The 23,279-nt window shown below is 38.7% G+C and overlaps 1 protein-coding gene across 5 annotated transcripts in view; it reads right to left on the bottom strand.

Moving 5' to 3' along the window:
- Positions 1-12,883: 12,883 nt before the first annotated feature.
- Positions 12,884-23,279, bottom strand: part of mid2 (midline 2) — a 220,751-nt gene continuing 210,355 nt past the window's right edge. For all 5 annotated transcript variants that reach the window (XM_049483849.1, XM_049483848.1, XM_022683564.2 and 2 more), the window contains 2 exons: positions 17,222-17,429; positions 12,884-17,141 (listed from right to left, as the gene is read on the bottom strand). In XM_049483849.1, coding sequence (XP_049339806.1) covers positions 16,739-17,141; positions 17,222-17,429 — 611 coding nt within the window. In that variant the 3' untranslated portion in view covers positions 12,884-16,738. The remainder of the gene's footprint in view (positions 17,142-17,221; positions 17,430-23,279) is intronic.

Below are 23,279 nucleotides of genomic sequence, written 5' to 3'. Positions count from 1 at the left end.
AACGCTTTCTTTTACAGTACCCTAAGTTCTAGGTATTAACCAGGTAATAGTGAGGTACAAACTCTGAAGTACTAAGTAATTATTTTTGGTAACGACATAGTAAGTACCAGGAAAGTCTTGCCTAATTACACTGAAATATCAAGGTATTAACCAGGTAATAGTGAGGTACAAACTCGGAAGTACTAAGTAATTATTTTTGGTAACAAGATGGTAAGTACCAGGAAAGTCTTGCCTAATTACACTGAAATATCTAGGTATTAACTAGGTAATAGTGAGGTACAAACTCGGAAGTACTAAGTAATTCTTTTGGGTAACGAGATGGTAAGTACCAGGAAAGTCTTGCCTAATTACACTGAAATGTCTAAGTATTAACCAGGTAATAGTGAGGTACAAACTCGGAAGTACTAAGTAATTATTTTGGGTAACAAGATGGTAAGCACCAGGACAGTCTTGCCTAATTACACTGAAATGGAACTAGGTAATAAACAGGTACATGGGTGGTACAAACTCTAAAGTACTAGGTAATTATGTTGGTTAACAAGATGGTAAGAACCAGACAGTTCAATTTAATTACACTGAAATATCTCACAGGTTCTAGGTAATAACCAGGTAAGTGTGAGGTACTAACCCCAGTAACATGATGATAAGTACCAATACTGTTCATTTTAATCAGTCTCTATTTATTTGATTTAAAAATAAAAGGTCAATACCTGATAACAGAGAAGAAATAGCTTATTTCTCTGAGTTCTTACCATTTAGTTCAACAAATAACCCTCTGTAGAACATCCTTCTGTAAGTACCATATAAAACACTGTGTAACTAACAGAACTTTCTGCTTAATAAAGGAGTAAAAGGACTGTAAAAGAAAGCAGAGCTTATTTCTCTGGTTTTACTCAGTTCTTACCGTGTAGTTCAACAAATAACCCTCTGTAGAACATCCTACTGTAAGTACCATGTAAAACACTGTGTAACTAACAGAACTTTCTGCTTAATAAAGGAGTAAAAGGACTGTAAAAGAAAGCAGAGCTTTTTTCTCTGGTTTTACTCAGTTCTTACCGTGTAGTTCAACAAATAACCCTCTGTAGAACATCCTTCTGTAAGTACCATGTAAAACACTGTGTAACTAACAGAACGTTCTGCTTAATAAAGGAGTAAAAGGACTGTAAAAGAAAGCAGAGCTTATTTCTCTGGTTTTACTCAGTTCTTACCGTGTAGTTCAACAAATAACCCTCTGTAGAACATCCTACTGTAAGTACCATATAAAACACTGTGTAACTAACAGAACTTTCTGCTTAATAAAGGAGTAAAAGGACTGTAAAAGAAAGCAGAGCTTATTTCTCTGGTTTTACTCAGTTCTTACCGTGTAGTTCAACAAATAACCCTCTGTAGAACATCCTACTGTAAGTACCATGTAAAAACACTAACTGTTACACTCCCCAGGCGTGGTTTAGGCTATAACAGTTTGCGACCCCGGGTGAGCAGGGCCTAGATCAGCTGAATACAGGATACAGAGAAGACACAGTGAGACGGTGTTTCCAGTGAGTTCTCAGCTTAATCTCTTTATTTAACAACATACACAAACTAAACCACTTTTACTTTGGTCTCTTTTCTCTTTCTTTTGCAGTTTCACATACACATTGCATCTCATCTGCATTTTACATACATTCACAGAGAATCCTTTTTTTTTTACTTTTTTTCAGTTAACAAAACTCTGTATATCACAGTACATATTACCTTTACTTTTTAATCAGCAAACCCTCTTAATACTGTTTCTACACAAAAAAAAATATATATATATATATATATATATGAATATAAAAATACTACTCTATATTAATACATATGCATACATATACCAATACTCAAACTTCTTTCATATTAACACACTACATTACCAAAAACACCTTTAACTTTTACTGAGCACACTAACTACATCTTAGTTCTTTTAAATCTCATTTTAAGCAGAGTTTCTAATATTTGTATCTGCATAGAGTGTATAGAATTGACCAAAGTATAAAACTTGAACAAAAAATAAAAACATGATTACTTAGAGAAACCTTAAACTGTAGCTTATCTAGCTGTAATAACTCATTATTGTGGTTGGCAGAGGCTCTATATTTACTTTAACAAGGCCAAACTGGCTCTTAAAAAGAGAATAAAATTGACTTGACTTTTAATAAACATGTATTTAACTAACAGCGACTGCTAATGCTAGCGTAAATGTATAGAGAAACAATAGGAATGAAGGCGCGAAATTAGCCCGAGCTACTTTTAGAAACAGCGACACACGGGCACAATTACCGAGCGAAAATAGCTAAAACTAGAGCGCGAACACACGAGAGATAATTACAGGCTTAAACACGGTTATAGAGCGAAGTTAGCGACCGAAAGAGCGAGAGGAATAACAGCGGGGAGCCGGTAAGGAGCGCGGTTAGCGGGGGCAGTGGCTAATGCTAGTGGCAGAGGCAAGAGCGCCGGCCAGGCGCGCGGCTCGTGGGCCGCGGGAGTGAATGCTCCCCGATGCTGAGCGTCCACCAACACACAAGACCATAGCGGCTCATATTACACAGCAAAACCTTTTAACGAACATATACACTCAAATATCCCTCTTATAGTGCTTTGGAAACATTTATACTTGCACAGTTCCACATATTTCCCCACCTGGATACAGAGAAGGCACGGTGTTCCCAGTTCTCAGCTGAATCTGAGACCCATCTCCTGTTGCTCACCTAAGCCACAGCCTAGCGCCCGCCCCCTGGCACTGCTCCCCCTACAGGACTGGATGTTTCACGTTTCACATACAAAAACCCATTCAGAAACCCAAAAGAATATATATTACATGGTACTTACAGAAAGTTGTGTCACATTTAAGTAGTTATTATTTTATATATAATAACTACTTAAATGTGACACAACTTTCTGTAAGTACCATATAAAACACTGTGTAACTAACAGAACTTTCTGCTTAATAAAGGAGTAAAAGGACTGTAAAAGAGAGCAGAGCTTATTTCTCTGGTTTTACTCAGTTCTTACCATGTAGTTCAACAAATAAGCACTTCAAAAAGAACAACATACAACTTCAAAACAAAACAGAACTGTTTACTGTTTATTATTTATCTCTTTTTTGACACAACCAAGCCTATGCATTACTGAACTTATATATACAATGAAAGCTGAGGACAGCTTTTATTGGGGTAAGCAGCTTGCGGGAAGGAGCTTGTCTTCGCCCCCTTGACCCTTCCAAGCCACTTCAAATTTTCTATTTCTCTGATCTTACTATGTATAGGTACATGTTTGAGTAAAATGAACACTGTTATTTTATTCTATAAACTACTGACAACATTTCTCCCAAATACTAAATAAAAATATTGTAATTTAGAGCAGAAAATGAGAAATGGTCAAAATAATGAAAAAGATGCTTTAGTGCTTTCAGATCTCAAATAATGCAAACAAAAGCAGTTAATATTAATTTAGAAACAACTATAATAATGTTTTAAGATTTCAGAAATCAATATTTGGTAGTTTTAATAACCCTGATTTTTAAGCAGTTTTAATTTATATATATAAGTTAAATATATATATATATATATATATATATATATATATATATATATATATATATATATATATATATATTTAACATGTAAGACCTTATTCTACAAATTATGTTTAAAAAGGGGGTAAATACACATATTCAACACTTTATTCTTATGGTATACTTTTTCACCCTTAAACCTTGTAACATGCTCTAATGTCTTTAAACATATGGCCAAGTATTCCATTCCTGTGCTGTCTTCCTAGTGAAGAATTCCACTCTATAAACCTTAAATTCATTTTTAGGGATTTCTCAGTCAAATAAATAGAGACTGATTAAAATGAACAGTATTGGTACTTATCATCATGTTACTGGGGTTAGTACCTCACACTTACCTGGTTATTACCTAGAACCTGCGAGATATTTCAGGGTAAGGAGACTGTATTGGTACTTATCATCATGTTACTGGGGTTAGTACCTCACACTTACCTGGTTATTACCTAGAACCTGTGAGATATTTCAGGGTAAGGAGACTGTATTGGTACTTATCATCATGTTACTGGGGTTAGTACCTCACACTTACCTGGTTATTACCTAGAACCTGTGAGATATTTCAGTGTAATTAAATTGAACTGTCTGGTTCTTACCATCTTGTTAACCAACATAATTACCTAGTACTTTGGACTTTGTACCACCCATGTACCTGTTTATTACCTAGTTCCATTTCAGTGTAATTAGGCAAGACTTTTCTGGTACTTACCATCTTGTTACCCAAAATAATTACTTAGTACTTCCGAGTTTGTACCTCACTATTACCTGGTTAATACTTAGACATTTCAGTGTAATTAGGCAAGACTTTCCTGGTACTTACCATCTTGTTACCAAAAATAATTACTTAGTACTTCCGAGTTTGTACCTCACTATTACCTGGTTAATACCTAGAACTTAGGGTACTGTAAAAGAAAGCGTTACCGATGTTTTTCTGTCTTTGTTTTTCTACATGTGTTCAAATACATTTGGCCAGTATGGCAGGGCTTTCTACGGACATTTTTTCAGCACAATAATACTCATCCACATTCAGCCAGAGTTTCCATGGAATGCCACCCCCAGAATGCAACACTACCTTGGCCTGCCTGCTCACAAGATGTATTGGCAATTGAGCATTTATGGGAGCAGCTGGGACACCAGTTTCAGCAACCTATGAGTGTAGAGCAGGATCTACAGGCCCAGATGCAACACCTGTGGTCGAACGTACTACAGAAAGCCATTGAACCCTTTCAGATATTCCTTCACAGAGGACCTTTAGTGCCACTGGATGGTTTTGGTAGGAAATTATTAAACCAATTAAACCAGTTGTTAAAGTAATTACCTGTTCTTAACCCAGTTAAACACTTATTAGAGAGTTTGAACCAATGTATTAGGCAGCACATCTATAGAACAAGGTGTTCTATCCCTAAAGAGACCAGTAGAATCTATGCCGAGCCACAATAAGCTGTTCTAGTGGCTTCCAGTGGCCCAACACAATAAAAAGACAGGCTGAAATCCGATTTCTGCAAGGGACGGAATATGCAAATTAGCTTGTTATGTGGCAACCAGTTGTTTATCCGTTCAGCCTCTTGCTGTGCTGTGTCTAAGATGGTTGCTGTCTTGAAATGTGCAATTATACATGCTGTTGTGCATGCTTTCACATGCTGCCATCCTCCATCATTATCCTCATTAAAGAAACAGATCACGCTCCCATTGGGGAGGAGTTTCAGTTGCACTGGGAGGAGTTTTGGTTGTTGAATGCATCTTGGAGAGATGAATGTTGCTGCTTTAACATGTGGCTCAATTGATTGGATTTTTTATGTTTAAAATGCATATTAAAAAGACTGACATTTGTAAAAAAGGGTACATTTGTATAGTATATACACAGTCATACATATACAGGATGCCAGGGTTAGCTGTGCTCAGCCTCACCACTTGTGTGGTTGAATAGAAGTGAATTCATGAAGCCATGTTACAAAAATATCCTATAAATGATACCCTGTGTTTTTCATATAACAGGTTTTTCTGCTCAATGTTTTCTCAAAGTTCCTGAGATCATCTTCTCTCTTTTGTTCAGTTTCGGCAACTGCCTCAATTGGTAGCTGTGTCACATCATCATCATAATTATACTACAAAGCCAGTTGTCAATACCATGCAGCATGTCATTACACCCAAGAAAATGTCATGGAAAAAAATGTTCTTACAGCACTGTTTTTACATTGCAGGGATTAAAGCTATGAATGTTGAAAAAAATTTAGATTTTTTTGTACCATAATTCTAACCCTTTGTTTTATACTTTATATTCTTTTAAGTAGCACATTTAACTTTGAGGACAGATCTGCAAACTCTTGGTATTTTAATCTCAGGGTCTTTATAAGGTACAGTCACCTGGAACAGTTTTCTCTGCATCTTGAAGGAGTTCCTAGAGGTGCTGAATAATAGTTGCTGCTCTTCCTTCATTCTGTGAAGCTCCAGCTCAAACCCAAATCACTTAATTGAGTTTTATGGTGACCACAATTTTTTTGACACAAATTTGTTGATGCCTTTAATGTTAATCTGCAATGTAGAAAATAAATTTAATGAAGAAAAACATTAAATTAGAAGGTGTGTCCAAAGTTCTGACTGGTATTGTATGCCAATTAGACAGGTAAGTTGACATAAGCTGCCTTTATGACAGTATTCCTTTTGAAATAAGCATTATAAAGGTTTTTTATCTGTTGTCATGAAAAACTTTTATATAGGTGTCATGTAGGATTATTGATACTGGCTTACAATAAAGTTTTAAAGTAAGTTTTGCACTCCTCACACCTACATTCTGTTGAAATGAAGCTTAAATGACCATATGACAAAATATGTGCATGCCAGGAACATCTATTGGATCACAAAATATTTTTAAAAGGATTTTAATGGATAACAATTTTATTTAATTTTACAGCATAGTGTACCGTATATTTCGGACTATACGGCACACTTAAAATCCTTGCTGAAGTACAGCATTATAAGGGAGTTTCAGTGAAGTTTCTCCCGTGCTAAGGCTGAGTGCAGAAGCATTAGCATTAGCCGCTAACTGCAGCACTAGCTCTTTCGCCTTTCAGAGGCAAGTATATTGGGCTGTGGTCTGCATGTTTGCCATGTTAAAACAATCTTCATGGGACAAACTGCTATCTAATAGTGCCCTGGATAATAGTATTGGAACACTCAGGGTTCCTCTGTCTAGTGCTGTTAGACTGCATTTACTAGCGCTAACCACGACTGGCTAGCACTGCTCACTGTGTCTGAGTACCCTTGGACAAAATACTGAAAATCTAAGCTTTCTTACTTCAATTTAGGCTTTCTTACTAGTGTCCCTTAATGCGCTTTATGATCTTGTGCGCCTTATGTATGAAAATAGACCAGAAAATAGACGTTCAAGTGCTCCTTATAGTGCAAAAATACACGATACATTCTGTTTTAATAATTCTGCCTTGATTTTAATGGACCACCTACAGCTCTGTGTAATAATGTGAGGCACACAGCAAACTTCCCACCTTGTTCTTCAGCTTTACTGCAAATCCAGTGCCAGCTTTAGAGCACTTTAGTTGAAAATCCCTGACTGTAGCTTTAATCTGTGTGTGTGTGTGTGTGTGTGTGTGTGTGTGTGTGTGTGTGTGTGTGTGTGTGTGTGGAAGCAGGCCCTTGAAGTCCATTTGCGCTGTTCTGCCTCGTGTAAGTGGTCTTTGGGCAACAGGTTCAGCCCTGCTTAAGGTACTTCCTGGCAGGCCTAATTAATTTGTTGTTTTACACCGCATTAGGGGACGGGCTGACAAATGACACAACGAGCAGCTTCCGAGCCGCTCATTACTCGTGCAATTAGAAATGTAATTACGTGGAGCTTCTACTACACACTGGGTGATGGAGCACGGTGGGGTGGGAGTGTGTCGAGGGGGGGGTGAACATCTTTTTTAGCCACTGGGCAATGTCTTACACATTGTACACATTTTTATTACTATGACTGGTAGAGCGGAGCTGAACTGACAGCGCCAGGCTGCTGGTATTAATAGCACTAGTGATTCACTGCTTTTCATGTGGAGCTCGTTAGGGTGAAGTCTTACAGTTTTTTTTTTTTTTTTGTTTTGCATTCAATACCATGCCAGACCTCGTCCACACGCGCTGACTGGAGCCGTAACTGTAAAAATAGCACTGGTTTTCTGTGATGAGAGGGATGGAGTGCTGCAGGGATGCACACTACAGGGTTTATGATTCTGAATGCTCCAGCAGAGTGGCATTTTCATCATAGCAGGCGTTTAGGAGTTCAGAGCTTTTTCAGTACGACAGCATGGAAAACAGTACAGTAGCTTTACATTTTAGTGTAGCTGAATTTTTGTTCTCCTAAGAAATAAATGGGGTGCAAACATTTTAGAATACCACAGCAACCATCTGAAAACACATTGGAAGCAACCACCTTAGACAACAGAGTAACCACTAAGCAACATTAAGACAACTGCCTAAAATACTATAGCAATCCCCTGGCCAGACAATAGCACCCATATAGTGCCCACTTACACCGTAACACCATAACAACCATCTGGAATACAATAGCAACCCCTCATGAATACTATCAGAGCAAGGAAGCTTCATACCATAGCACTCCCCTATAGCAACCACTTCACAACATCATGGCGTCTGCCTGGGATACCTTAGCAATCACTTAGCAACACCACAGCAACCACCTGGTTACCACTCAGGAACATTTCTTGAGTAGTATGTACTCTGACTGATTTCCTATATAGTTCTAATATCAGTTTTCCATTCACACACAGATATCTCTCTGATCTATTACACATACATAACATTATACGGACAGAAAGATAAAGAGCCATACAAATCATCCATGAAAAAGATTTAGTTAAGTTAATATTTGAAATGTATTTATTTATTTGCTGATCTGAGGCCCCCAAACTGAGATCTGCTCTGCACGGAGCGGCAGCTCTGCTAAAGTGCCAGCGGGGTGTTTAATGAAGTAAATATTAAGCTGAAGTCCCATTTCAGTCAGGAAATGTGGAGTGTCTTTAAAACACAATACAGTTGCAAGTTGTTTTTTTTTACTGATCAAAACCCACAAAGATTAAAAAATGAATAGTTATATGATTAGAAAATTATTTAGAAAGTATTGGTGGATTCCATCTATGCCTTGTGTGAATCTGACTAATTAACACTCAGGAAATCACTAGGGACATGCCCGTCATATTTGCCCCTCCCAGCTAAGAAATATGACTGTTTTCACTTTGAAAGAATGTTAAAGATCCTTTTCAAATAAATTAATATTTTATTTTAACATAAAAATACTTATGGATTTTTTTTCCCTGATGACAAGGGCATATTCCCCAATGACAATGCCAGGTCTCATTGGGCTGGAATTGTGAAAGAGTGGTTCAGGGAGCATGAGATCATCATTTTCACACATGGATTGATTGTTCACCACAGAATCTTTGGGATGTGGTGGAGAAGGCTTTGTGCAGTGGTCAGACTCAATCATCTACTACCATCATCAATGCTGCAAGATCTTGGTAAAAAATGAATGCAACAGTGAATTAAAATAAAACGATTTACTGACATGACTCTATGGCCTGTTATGAAAGAAAGAAAGCTCATTACAGCTCATTTTACAGCTTTTTCAGCCTCATACGCTCACAACATACCACTATGTAAGATTAGTTGATTGATATTGTTAGGTAATATTTATTTTGGTTAACATGCATTGCACATGTATTTTCTGTATGCAGTCCTGAAGGCATTGTGTAGTTCAACCATAATTAGCACTGCAATACTACACAACAAAGTCTAAATTCAGACACTGTGAAACCCCTTCTTGTGGTAAAGAAAGGAGGAATGTTCTAGTAAGAACTTGGTCTCAGGCTGAGCCTGGCTCCCTCCTCCACTAAGAGATTTGTCAGATTCCCTCTTTCATTAGGAAAAAGCTTTAAAAAAAAGTGAAGCACACTAGAGTACTGATGAGTAGCTGAGCCGAGTTCAGAGCTGAGGCAGCTTTGCAGGGAGCGAGCAGCCCCTACAATCCGCCCCCCGGCTCCTCCACTCCGCGTTTGAATCCTTCCCTCGTCTCTGTTGAGACAGATACTCTGCCTTCATAGATAGCGAATATTTCAATTTGGAGCCTTTTGCTGTCGCCCAGCTGAAGCAATTAAAGGGTCTTGTGCATCGTTGAAGAGGAGACGGCGGGCCGATTTGCATGCTTTCACATGGCGCGAGTGATAAGCGCTGTTACTGAGGAGGAGCGGGATCCGTGCAGCAGCGCACGGCGAGGGGAAGCAGGCCTGCGCAGATACTCCAATGGGGTTTAGAATTTAGCTGCACTGGATTTAATTAGCAGAAGTAGAAATGCAACACCAGTGAGAAAGTGCATAGTGGGTTTCGCTTCTACTAATGAGCTGATCGTCCTTCTTGAATTTGCTCATTTTGACCACTTAAAATCTGAGCTTCACTGCTCTCCTTCAGTCTCACCTGTATTTAAATCTACTGCGAAAATGTGATGTTCATAAATTGGATTTGGTTTGGAAGTAAAATTTTACATGTCCATTTACAACCCTGTAAATCGCCTCAGAATTTAATGTTTTTTTACCTTTAATGACTTCAGGGACAAAGCAATGAGTTCTGCTCATCACATGTTAGCATGGTCACTTTGTATTGAGTATTTTTGTAATTATTCCAGCCAATGAAAGCCTCACTAGATAGTGCTGCTATTCTGTCACTAGCTGAATGTCCTATATCCTGTATCTGGAATGCTGCAAGGCTATGGTTAGCTTTTAGCCTAGCCAGGGATCCATTAATGAGAGCAGGCATACAATAAGTGTAATGTGAACATTATTTTGATTTTCACATAGTTATTCGATTAACATATCAGTGTGTACACTTTAAAAAAAAGATGCTACAAAGTTATTTCCTGTAAAAACAAATTTTCTAGATAACTACTTCCTGTGTATTCACCTTGCAGTGGAACACCTTTGAGACCCTGTTACCCAAAAAAAGCAACCACACATTTTCCAGTGTTACTAATCCACTTCCTGGGAATTAATCTCCTTATAATGACATTTCATAAAATATTAAAGAAAAAAAGAACAGAAAAGTGTCGAAACACAAAACTGATCTCTAAGTGTTACGATGCCTCCATATGTAAATACTCAGTTGAAAATATTAGGTTCAACACTTTATGAAACAGTTTAAACTTTAACAATCCCACTAATAATAATGCAGTCATATAGTCCCCTATTAAAACGGAATACCCATAATCTTTAGTGTTGTTTGCTTTAAAGATCACTTCTAGCTTCTCTAAGAAAGAATTTCAGTCTTGGTGTTAATGGAGATCAGTAAGCTGTTGCAGAGTAATGGTATTTATACTGTATATAGTGATATACTGGATTTTTACATGTCGTAAATAGTGAATATACAGCTTTTAAAAATACTTTTTAATTTTTATTTGTTTTCATTTGCACTAGTTATAACTACTGTTCACTTTACCTAGTGTGCATCTCTCTCTCTCTCTCTCTCTCTCTCTCTCTCTCTCTCTCTCTCTCTCTCTCTCTCTCTCTCTCGCCCTACTTCTTCCTGTACCAGTGCTCTGCCTTTTTCAATCTGTGTTAGTCATAAATAGCCTTATTCTTTCATTTTTCATTTTCTACTGTCTGCCGTCTGACATTTTGGCGGCCGCATTTCATTTTGAACGTTGCCCAAACAAACGCACCCCGCAAATTGTCAATCTTTATCTGTGACTACATTTCTTTGGAAATGTAGTCACAGATAAAGATTGACAATTTGCCATGAACCTGGCATCTCTGCTGAGAATCTGAAAAAAAAAAGTGTTAGATGTTCACAATGATGGACAGAGCTGTAGATGATATTGTCACACTTCCCAGTTCCTCAACAGACTTTTCTACATTAATTGACTTAGACAGCCAATCAGTTATTGATTGGTAGATCATCCTCACTTGATTACTTTTATCACTTGAGTTCATTTGTTTAATCAGGTATTAATTATTAATACCTGTTTGTTTGCTCTGTCTAGTTCCTCCAAGAAACAAAGAGTTTAGATTCTCTGCCCAAGCCAGCCCAATGGCCAATCTGAACTCAGGCTGAGATTGTGTTGGGCTCAAGAAAGTGGTGTATAATGCTATATATGTTTTTTTTTTTATATAAATCTATGGTGTGATAATCACACCATAGTTTATCACACCAATAAAATATTATAGAAAAGAAACTATACTAAAAAGGGATCATACAAAAAAGTTTTTTTTATGTTTTAATCACGCTGCACTCACCCTCCACCTCCACATCACAGTTCCATTCTTAATAAACAGTTTTTCTAAAAAATCGATCTATGCTTCTTCTGTGTTTTGCTGTTTACTAGCATCATTTTGAACAGATGTTGGATTTAAATCGGGCTTGGGCTCAAAACTAGAGTTTATGCGGATCACACAGAACGTGCAATTTATTATTATTATTTTTTTTTTTGGTTCCAATTTAAGCTCTACTGTCACAGAGCATACCAAGCATTATTTTTCTATTTTGCCTATTTTATGTGTGACCCATTTTTGTCTTTTTTTTGGTAAAATTTTTGTCTTGCTCTTTTTTACCTTAATATTTTTGAGTGATCTTCTCTTCAACAAAAATGAGAAAAAGTTGAGATACTAGGGACTAGTGGGAAAAGTCTGTTTACTTGGCGGCCATTTTTGCAACACCTGTCTCCTTCTTTATATCATCTTTGGGAACCTCCCCACCCTTAATGTGGAGATCTGCGCAAGCGTAATATCCAAAACAAGCATGTTCTGATGTACAAGAATCTTTTTTTAATTATGTTCTTTTAATGATCTAAAATGTGTTTCTGAAACAATAATTTGTCCTTTAGATTCTCCCCATTATATTTCCTCTATAGCTCAGAGCCTGGTCTGGTCTGAGACTGGAAATAACCGCCCGGTACTGTTGCAAAGATGGCCGCTGAGTGAACAATCTTTCCTATAAAGATTTAAGTACTTATAGGAAGCACTTGATATAATGCAGTATTTTCCTTATGAGAAATAGGCCTGCTAGAGTGCCAGGCATGGCAGCTGAGGAGCACAGGCAATGCCCCGGCTCCTGACCGGGGGGTGATCGGTGCCCTGCCAGTGCAGCAGTCTCCTCATACTGCTCCTCTCATGCCCACAGCCTCATGGGCACACTCGTCTGGCAACAGTGGCCTCCTCTTTCTGAGACCTTCTGAGTCTGTCTGTAAGGTAAAGAGAACACATTCGAGAACAGTGTGACAAAGAAAAACACAACACAGTGCCAAGCAGCTGTTCAGGATCAGACTTTTAATTGGACTTCAGCTCACATAAATAACAATATTTCTATTTATATATATATTTGTTTATTATACAATTTTATATAATATTTCCCCCTATGATTTACATTCTTTTCTTGCTAAAATTCATAGATCTATTGAAACAGAAGCGTTATGATGAACACACTAGTGTTTGATCATTTAATAAAGACTGAAGGTAGCAAAGTGCCGTCGTTTCTCTTTACTGAAGATGAAGATCACTGAACAATGGAAACGTAAAGAGTTCGTCAGTCTGTCGTCTTAAGCTGAATGAAATGCACAGCGAATTGTAAACCTGATATGCAGAAACACACGATCATCAATGGTAACTACGCTGCGCTTTGAACGCTTCGTATAAAACACGGAATAGCACAGGACATAGAAGGAGGTGATTCCACCTGGGGTCGGAATGTCGCGCTGGGACTCAGTGAAGCACACTCGAACAAATGGATTGAACTTGTCAGATGAGCTCAAAGATCAACAGCCTCTAAGTAAGACTTGAGCGACTCGGAAAACCAAAAAAAATCCTTTTCCAAAGCTCTCAATTTCCTGACCCCGAGTAGATCCTGAAATGTGACGCTGTTGCGTCCACGGATTTCAAATCAATCCTGAAAACTAGACAAAGACGTTCCCACAGATTTTTCATTTTTCCTGCAATGTCTGCTAGAAACAAACTGGTCATGTTCAAAAGCCAGTAGGAGTATTGCTTTCGTAAGTATACGTGTATGTATGTGTGTTTGTGTGTGTGGTCCACTGTGCCGTTATCCAGCTGGCTGTAGTGTAAAGCATGAAATGCAGGACAGCTGAAAGCTGGCTGAGCCCTTTTATGTAATATGGCTGGGTGTGGTTTATGTATGTATCTGATACAGGAGAAAACAAGGGCTCTAGTTGTTCTACTCTATTGGTGATAAATGGGCTCTACAACTGTTTATATTGCATTTAGATCGTGTCTGTAAGCCATATCTCCTGTACATTTCCATGAGTACTGATAAAAACCTGACAGAAGCCATGGCCTACTGTTTGACATAGAAAACCATAATATAAGCTGATACAAGACCCAAAGCCTAGGCTGCAGCCGGGGTGAGCTGCATGTTTCAACCTCTGAGCCAAAAAAGGTAAAAAAAAAATACTCAGTTATTTAGTTTTGCAATACTGTATCAATTTTCAATTTTTTTTAATTATTTATTACCATGTAAAGATTGGTGTCAGACAGTGGTTCACTATTGTGTTTAAACCATGACCACTAGATTGCACTACACTCTGTGGTTAGATCCCACTGTATATATTTTAGACTATTTTAGCTTTTTTAAATTTGATTTTAACAATCACAATATATCACTTTACTTATATTATCACAATATGCTGAATTGAATCATAACCCCTGTATTATTATACGTATTGTATTGCAAGTTTGTGCCAATACACATCCCTGATTCCAAATTGAAGAACCCTTATTATACAGTTGAGCAATGCTGCCGCAACCTATATATCCTTCCTGGCATTTGCTTACCCACAATTCTCTGCATATGTAGAATAAGAGACCACTTAAAATGATGAGTTTCTTTGATTTTGCCAAATTGAAAACCTCTGGAATTTAACCAAGAGGAAGATGGATAATCACAAACCATCAAATCAAGCTGAACTGCTTGAATTTTTCACCAGATCAGGAGTGGCATAAAGTAATCCAAAAGCAGTGTGTAAGACTGGTGGAGGAGAACATGCCAAGATACATGAAAACGGTGATGAAAAAACAGGGTTATTCCACCAAATATTGATTTCTGAACTCTTGAAACTCTATGAATATGAACTTTTTTACTTTGCAGCATTTGAGGTCTAAAAGCTCTGTAAGATATTTTTAGTTATTTCAGCCATTTCTCATTTTCTGCAAATAAATGCTGTAAATAACAATATTTTTATTTGGAATTTGGGAGAAATGCTGTCTGTAGTTTATAGAATAAAACAACAATGTTTATTTTACTCATACATATATACCTATAAATAGCAAAGTCAGAGAAACTGATTTTTTTGTTTCTCAGTTATTGCACAATTTTGCATCACACATGCAAGATGTGCGACCTTTCTAGTGACATCACACAGTCTGGTTACAATGCTCTATATGTGTGACCAATAGGCTGCCAGGAAGGAATCTTCATAGGACAGTCCTACCAATGTCCTGCCCTATCTGGTCTGCAGCCTAGGCTTTGGACTGAAACTACTGTCTAATGGGAATAAATGAGGGGTTTGTATCAGTGCTGTGCTGGTCCAATAGTTCAGAATCATGCTTTGTGATTTAGAATAAGACTAAAGTACAAAAAAGTCTAAAAGAGAAAAATGAAGGGAAATGAGGTGCCCATTCAGCTGAAGGGACATGGGGTCAGAGAGACAAAAAGAGGATGAGACAGGCAGACAGGGAGAGAGAGAGAGACCCCCGCTGATATGTGGCTTCAGCTGCGGCAAGACAGACAGTGGCATCAGTAGTATGTCTACTCCTCATCCTTCACAAGGACAAAGGATACAGTTGGATGGGAGAGATGGTGAGAGTTCAGATGGATGCACACAGTTCTTCTGTTTCATGGAGGATCCCAAATATAACACAATATTGCAAATATACATCGCCTTGCTACACAAACTCTTTTCTTGTTCGCCCTCATTAGTACAACTGATTGTCTGCATCACGACGACCCACCCGATTCCTCCCTGAATGTTGTTGTACTGAGGAAAATCGTATACGAGGTGTGAACTCATAAAACTCATAAAACCCTAATGAAATAAATAAATAAATCTGATGGATTATGGGCTTAGGAGAAAGATTTAGTACTTGAGCTTCCAGATCTGCTTTGGGTGGTCATTGGAAAGTGTGTTTATTTATCTAAGACAGGCCTAATGAAATGCCAGAAACCAAGATATCAAAACAAAACGTACTGTTCTAGTACAAATAATATGAAATAAAATAAAAATGTACTATTCTGATCCTCTTTTTAGCTGTTCAACTGTCTGAGTCTGTATGTGGGAGACCCACAGTGGGTTTTGAATGTAAAGGGTGGGAAACATCCACAAATGGGTTTTTGTTTTACAATAAAACATACTATAAGGATTTGTATAGATACATGTCTAGAATCACCAGTGGGACCATCATGCTGTTCACTAAAACGGGAAAAAAAAACAAGAAACCAAATAGCGTGGGAACAAATCACAGAGGAAATACATATCATGCCATAAATGTCCAGACGAAAACGCAAAGAAAAGGATCACCTTGTTCTCCCTGAATATGAAAAATTGTGAGTTTTAGCTTTGTCAAGAGAAATCAATGTTAACCTCAGTAGAAACATCATCATATTCATATCCATTTTTTTCTATAGAAGATAAATCCACTCTATTCTATCCAAAGGATGTCCAGCCCTGTCCCAAAATCAAGTCTTTTTACACGCAGGGGCACTAAGTTCAATCTAAAAAGTGCTTTTATGGATACATTAAAACTGACAAAAAAAGCAAACCAACTTATTAGTCATAAATAATTTACATAAGATTTCACCCCCTAAATAAACCGTTAGAGTTTCCGTTAGAGATCTTTCACTCAGAGACTACTTGTCACCCAATGCAACGTCTAACGTCCAATGTCTGTGACAATGCAATCAAATCAATGATCAATTTATCAGGGGCAACTAAGCAAATCTTTCAAACCAAGCAGAGCACCTACTACTATCAAACATGAGGGCTTGCAGTGAGGCTGAACCTCAGAGGAGTTCAGAGGAAGCAAGAAGAGGGAAGTAAAGGAACCCTTGGGCTCAGGAGGAAGGAGAGTTTCCAGAACTCAGTAGGAGCTGTAGGACTCAGTTGCAGCCCTTCAGTCCCGAGCTATACGGCGACTCCTGCTGACGACAGCTGCCGTCCTGCTGCTCGGGGCAGTCCACGAAGTCGGGCACAGGCAGGCCAGACAGGATCATCACTGACTTATTCCAGATCATGAAGGTGGGGGCGACGGGAAGCAGGAAGGAGATGTCAAACGTGTGCAGGTGCTGCGAGTTCATGGCGTCATAGAAGGAGAGGGCGTTGTTGTCGTAGTCCAGCAGCACGCCCAGCCGCCGCAGCTGCAGTGATGCCTCCACTAGCATCTCCTTGCCGTTGTGTCGCACCAGAAAGTTGTTGTTGCAACGTGAGAACACCCACGACGACGAGTTCTTGCCGTTCCACTCGTTCTTCGGGGCTGACTTGTAAGCCACGCCCACGGCGTACCTGCAGGAGGAGACGTGTTTAGAATGCCGCAGGTTTGCGTAACAAGAAGATAAGAAGATACGATCAGTAAGGTCACTCACCACGTGCAGGCTCCCAGCAGCACCTCCCAGTAATGGCAGCCGCTGTCGATGAAGACGTTGCCGGCAGCACCATACGAGCCCGTACCACTGAAGCGCTCTGGAGTGTGGCTCTTCTTCAGGGAGCTCTCGTCTTTCTCCATGGTCAGGCAGTCGTTGGACAGGCGCAACTTCTTGTGGGCTGTTTTTGGGTCCAGTTTAAAAGGTTGGCCTGTGGACAGAAAAGAGAACAACATGAGCAGATCATACCAACAGAGTCTGAATGTGTAGAGCTACACCGCTGGCCCAGTGATTAGAGCTACGGGTTATTGATCACCCAGGTATCCTTAATAGGGTAACCATAGGGTGAGCACAGACGCCAAGGGGTCCTTGTTCTACCATTCTACCATGTCCTCTTGGGGGATCTTCCCCAAGGTCTTTTCCTAGCTTTCCTTAATCCAAAGAAAAAAGTGGCTCTACTTCAAGTTTAAGGTAATATCATTTTAAACCACATTCAAATGCAGAGTTAATGTGTTTTTTTTATCTGTCCAGGCTATTAAAATCTATCGGGATACAATCTAAATATGCCAAAAATTTGTTTTCAGAATTGGGCTGGCAGTCTAAAAAAACACAGCCTAAGTGAAAATAAAGGACAATATACTTTGCTTAGTTTCGTAACTGTCCTAATTGTGCTGCAGCTATTCACTCCATGTGTTGCTCTGAATTCAAATGTCAGCTTCCGGATTAATTCGCAATCGCAAGGTCAAAAGCCGAGAAGGAGAAGCCGTGATCGAGTGGGCAAGTCTGGATGAGGATAGTCCCAATGAGTTTTCCCACTCCGCTCTTCAGGAGCCTGGGAATGAGCTGTAGGCGAAGGTTGGGCCTGACATTTCATTTGGAAGCGAAGCCAATTCTCTCAATCCCAACTAATGAGCGCCAATACCTCAAAACAATCAGCTGCCCGCCCCTCGTTCCCAGCCGGAGAGAGTGGGTTACTATGCCCGGCTATGAGAGGCTCGAGCGGTGTGCTGTAGCTTCAAGCCAATTCCATTAATGTGTCTTTGAACTGCTTATCACTGCGAGCGCAGCCTTCCCCGCACACTCGTGCACAGTCATGCCTTTCCATGGGACTGTGTCTGCGAGGGAGCTGAAGAAACACATGCACAAACATACACGCATTCACACTCACACATGCACACACACTCACACACTCTGACACACACATATCTGCGAGACGGGCTCAATCAAGTGCAAAAGCGGCGAAACACTTGTAGCTCAATCCGGCGAATAAAGCATCACCTTTTAGACAAGGAAGGTGGAATAAAGTAGAGCAATTCAGTCTACATAACAGCGACAGTGCCGGCCAACAGCAGACTGTGTGGGAGTTCTCCGCCGAGAGCCGGGGAGAGGCTAGCACATTGCGAGGTCTAGAGGGATCTGAGAACATGTTCAATGTGAAAACATAAGTGCTGATTAAGTCGGAAGGGGAGAATATTTTCATCTCCTATTGTGTTCCAGCACGACCGGGAATATCATAAGGACATTAAAGTCTTTTGTTTTCTATTCCACTTAATTGAATTGAAACATTTCTGGTGCATTTCCTTTACGTGTAGTGACTAGAGAGCACCCTATTTATCTCAAAAAAAGATCATAAATAAATTAAATTAAATTAAAAACATTAAAGACTGCTTCTTAATTCAGATCATGTAGTGAGATCAACGAGTGCAAAGAGGAAAAGAGGACAAGGTTACACTCAGCAGCCTCTCATTAAGTATTCCACAGCCCTGTGCATGTTTATCTTAATTAAGACACACATTAAATAAATGCTTTAATTGGCTCGCAGGTGTCAATGGACTCGGAACCAAACATGACTGTTGACAAAGCAGGTGAATCAGAATAAGCTGACAGAGACGTGATCATGCATAGTAACTAATATTTAAGAAATAGTTTAACACAGTTCTACAATTATTCCAAGTGTAAATGCAGTGCAGTTCAGGTCTAATGTAGATATCAGTGGTAACCTGTAGGCTAGGCTAGGTTAGGCTAAGCTAAGCTAGGCTAGGCTAAGCTTTGCTAAGCTATAATATTGTGGGCCTATGTACACGTGCTGTAAACCAATAAAGCCAATAAAAACATTCATTCAGCTAATTCTTCTACACAAATTTTGTCTTTGAGGCAACATAACAGGAACTGTTAACAGTTTACATAGTTTGTTACAAACAGTGTTAAAAGCTAGGCTAGGCTAGGCTAAGCTAGGCTACGCGGGTGCGCCTACATGTTTAGTATTTTAGTATTTTTATTTTTGCACAAACAAAAAACAACATACACATACTGCAAGTACTGTAGCGATAAAGCACAGTGCAGGTAGAGGATAAAACCTAACATGGGCTTAAATAAAGCCTCTACCTTAATAATATATAAAAAATATATATTTATAACGAACATAATAAATGGAATATCACATTCCAGCTATATAACAAAAAAACTAACAAAAATAGTGATCACAAAACATTAATCAAATGATCTTGTAAACATTGTTTATAATGTTATACAGATGAACATTTTTTTGCCAAATGGTTAAAATGATTCCACAGTTTTGTCCCCCAATATCTTATTGAAAATTGACCTCTACAAGAGAGAAATTTAGGAAAATTAAGCTCTAAAGACGAGTTGAATATTTATGAATCTCTGCATTTGTAACAAAGTAATTTTTGAATTGCTTTGGGATATTTTCATGATTTTAATAAATTTTATGAATAAAAATACATATTTGAAATATATTAATCTTGTAAATTGAGAGAATTTGAAGTTTCTGAAATAGTTTTTGCTGTTAACAAGCCACAAATTTGAAAAAATAAAATAAAATAATAAAAAATAAAAACAGTGTTACATAACAGGGTGGTAAACATGCTTGTATAGTTGAATTACTGAATTCCACTATAATTGAATAGTTTAGCAGTTTATATAGTTATTTACTTCTCTAAATGTAGCAATTGAGTCTAATGTTACTAAAAAGTAATGAAATCGTACAGCCTACCAGTTATCTATGTCTATAGAGAATGTCTAGCTCATCACACGCTTGGCTTAAACCCTGTCGAGTTGTGAATTCAAAGTATTCTCCAGCAGACTTGCTTATATGGTTTCTGACACTGTTTCACATACTGTTATCTGTACGAATGAAAAAATGTACTGAGAAAATCCAGGCTTCCAGATGGCTGTCTCTACTGTTTTTTCGCTGTAAAATACTTTCGAGGGTAGACAAGGCCTATTGCCTGGTGCCCCCGGCCACATCATTTCATTTCACATTTTAGCCAGCGAAAAAATCCCAGATGCTATTCCATTCGGCTGAGGTTTCTTATTATTGCTCTGTGAAAAAGGTCTGAGGTAAAAGAAGGTGTTAAATAAGCTGGTGTTACAGAGAGAGGTTATCACTGCTTCACAAGAACAGCATACACTGGCATGCCAAAAGTCATGGGATACCAGCATGAAACTTGATCATGAAGTGTTATCTCAGGGGGTGGCATGCCCACAGAATGCCCATAACTGTATAAGTTGCAAGGATGGAAACTGACCAGCATGCTATTACCCAACTATGGGCAGCAATGGGGGGTAGTAATCGGGCTGGCTAGAACTGTGTAGGCTGTGTAAATAGAAGAAGAAGGCACTCTGGAAGAATTATATCCACATTTAATGCACGTATCCCATAGGGCAGTGCAGCATTCCTTGTCTTCCATGAGACATGGCAAAAGTCATGGGACATGAACCGTTTTTTTTTTTTTTTTAGGTAAATCACTGCAATAAGAATATTTATATATATATATATATATATATATATATATATATATATATATATATATATATATATATATCATTATTTCTTCACGTACTGTACATTTTTTCAGATCCACTAACCACATAGGTGCAATGTCTAGTTCTAGAATTACAGACTGCAGTCCTTCTGCTTCTCTGCAAACTTTATAATCGTCCTATTATCCCTTTTTTAATTATTATTTACTATTTTTTGGTGGTAATTCTCATCTCATCTATCATTTTGGTAGTGGTAATCAGACACAGAAGTGCTGCTGAAGGTTTTGAACACCTCAGTGTCTCTTCTGGACTGAACATACTCCACCAACCAGAACAACCCAGCCAACAGTGTCCTGAAGATGACCACGAACTACAGGATGACCAACACAAACTGTGCAGCAACAGATAAGCTTCTTTTCAGTGAAGCAACTAGGTAGGTAGGTCTGTCAGAGTGGACAGTAGGTGGACACAGTGTTTAAAAACTAATGCACTCTTACAACTACCTCTAAAACACCAAAACACACATATACAGTAATAAAAAAATTCCTTTATGAGACAATGTATTCAAGGCCCAGACTTAATGAGAAGCTATAAATGATATAGGACTGTGTCTGGCCTTTTACATTAAGCTTTACGCTGAAATGACGAAGTACATAAATCTCAGTCTGCTGACTAAGAAGACTGTCTGTAGAGGTTGGTAGCTGCTGTCAAACACTGACACTGCTGTCCTGTCAGATAAAATGGCAAAAATGGCAGTAATACGCCATCATTTAGGACCTAAAATAGACTCTCAGTGAAGGAGCACTTACCGAGAGAGCTGCTTCTATACGATTACTGCCATTATCCATGTCCATTTTAATCTCAGAATGTTTCTGTCTATTTTTACTCATTTCTATGTGACAGAGAACTTTAGTTAGTGAACCTATTTATTGCTGCTTACATGCCTGCGTTATTCTGCCATTATGCACAGCATTTGCCAGCTGGCAGTCGCTAAACATCTCCAGTTTATAATCTCTACTGCATCTGTGCTGTTCCAAGAAAAGGATGTTTTTTGGGCATAATTTATGTAAAGCATAGCACAGAAGCACTGTTATAGATACTGTTAGCCTTCCATAATGCATTCCAGTGGTTCCTACTTTGAATTTCATGAGACTCTCTGAAATGGCCCCACTGCTGTGCTGTGATTTGAGATCAGACAGAGATCAGACAGAGATCAGACTGCATCTGTGTGGAGAGCTCCTGCTGCGGTCAGCCTCTGCCCGAGACGCACACTGATGCCATTCCGCTCCACTTCGCTCGGAGAGACGCACAGAGCTGCAGTGACTGCATCGGCAGCAGCAGCGGCAGCAGCAGTGGCAGCAGCAGCCTGCGAGGGCTTTAGGCAGGGGGGCTGCTGACAACTTGAAAGATGTCAGTGGTGCACTCTATGAGTAAATATTATTGGGAGACCTTTTAACGACAAGTAAACAGAGCTACCCTGGGGGCGGAGTGTCATGTGATATTTCTTCCATATCGGTTTCATCTGCAGTCAGCAGCCACGGCACTGCTGATTAATCAGAACAAGAGCACAGTCTATTATAGGAAACATAAAGATATATACCCACGCTCACTGTGAGGAATCATCAGATTACACACATGCTATACATATAGTGGAGATGACTGACCCACATAAATACAGTGTGCAGGAAGTGTGATGAAAGTGATACATACATTATCTGCAAGAGCCATGATACATGAGCTTTTACTACAGTAGTTACTACAGTTGGAGTTATGCTTCACTCTGGGTGAGCTGCTCTTACAGCAACTCTGTGGTTTGTCTACGGCCTAAAACACTGAGTGGTTCATGCTGAAGTCCACAGCTGCACTTCTCTGTACGTTAAATCCAATTTATTTTCTACCTAATAAAGTAAAGTAAACTGACTAAAGTCCACTGTTTTTTTAACAGTTTCCACCTTTTTGATGATTAGAAAGAAAAGGCCAAGTAAATTAAACGTTGAAAATGAAAATAGGTCAAAAACCAACTTTGTACAGATGCTAAAGCAACATCTGGTTGACATTAAGCTCCAATGTCAACTTTACTTAAATTCACATTACATTTCAGTCCCTGATGTCACAACAGCAATTGACAATATATTCTGGTTGAAACGATATAAATGTTATATTAATATGAAGAATATAAAGGCCACAGTAAACTGCCAAGGATGCACACAGCAGATATCTGTACTTATAAACTGGAAAAAATCATTAGCCAATTTATGTAATGCTCCTTTAAATT

The sequence above is a fragment of the Astyanax mexicanus genome, chromosome 10 (assembly GCF_023375975.1).
Source record: "Astyanax mexicanus isolate ESR-SI-001 chromosome 10, AstMex3_surface, whole genome shotgun sequence".
NCBI lineage: Eukaryota > Metazoa > Chordata > Actinopteri > Characiformes > Acestrorhamphidae > Astyanax > Astyanax mexicanus.
The sequence above is the reverse complement of the archived record's forward strand: the minus strand, read 5'-3'. Positions and strand labels throughout refer to the sequence as shown.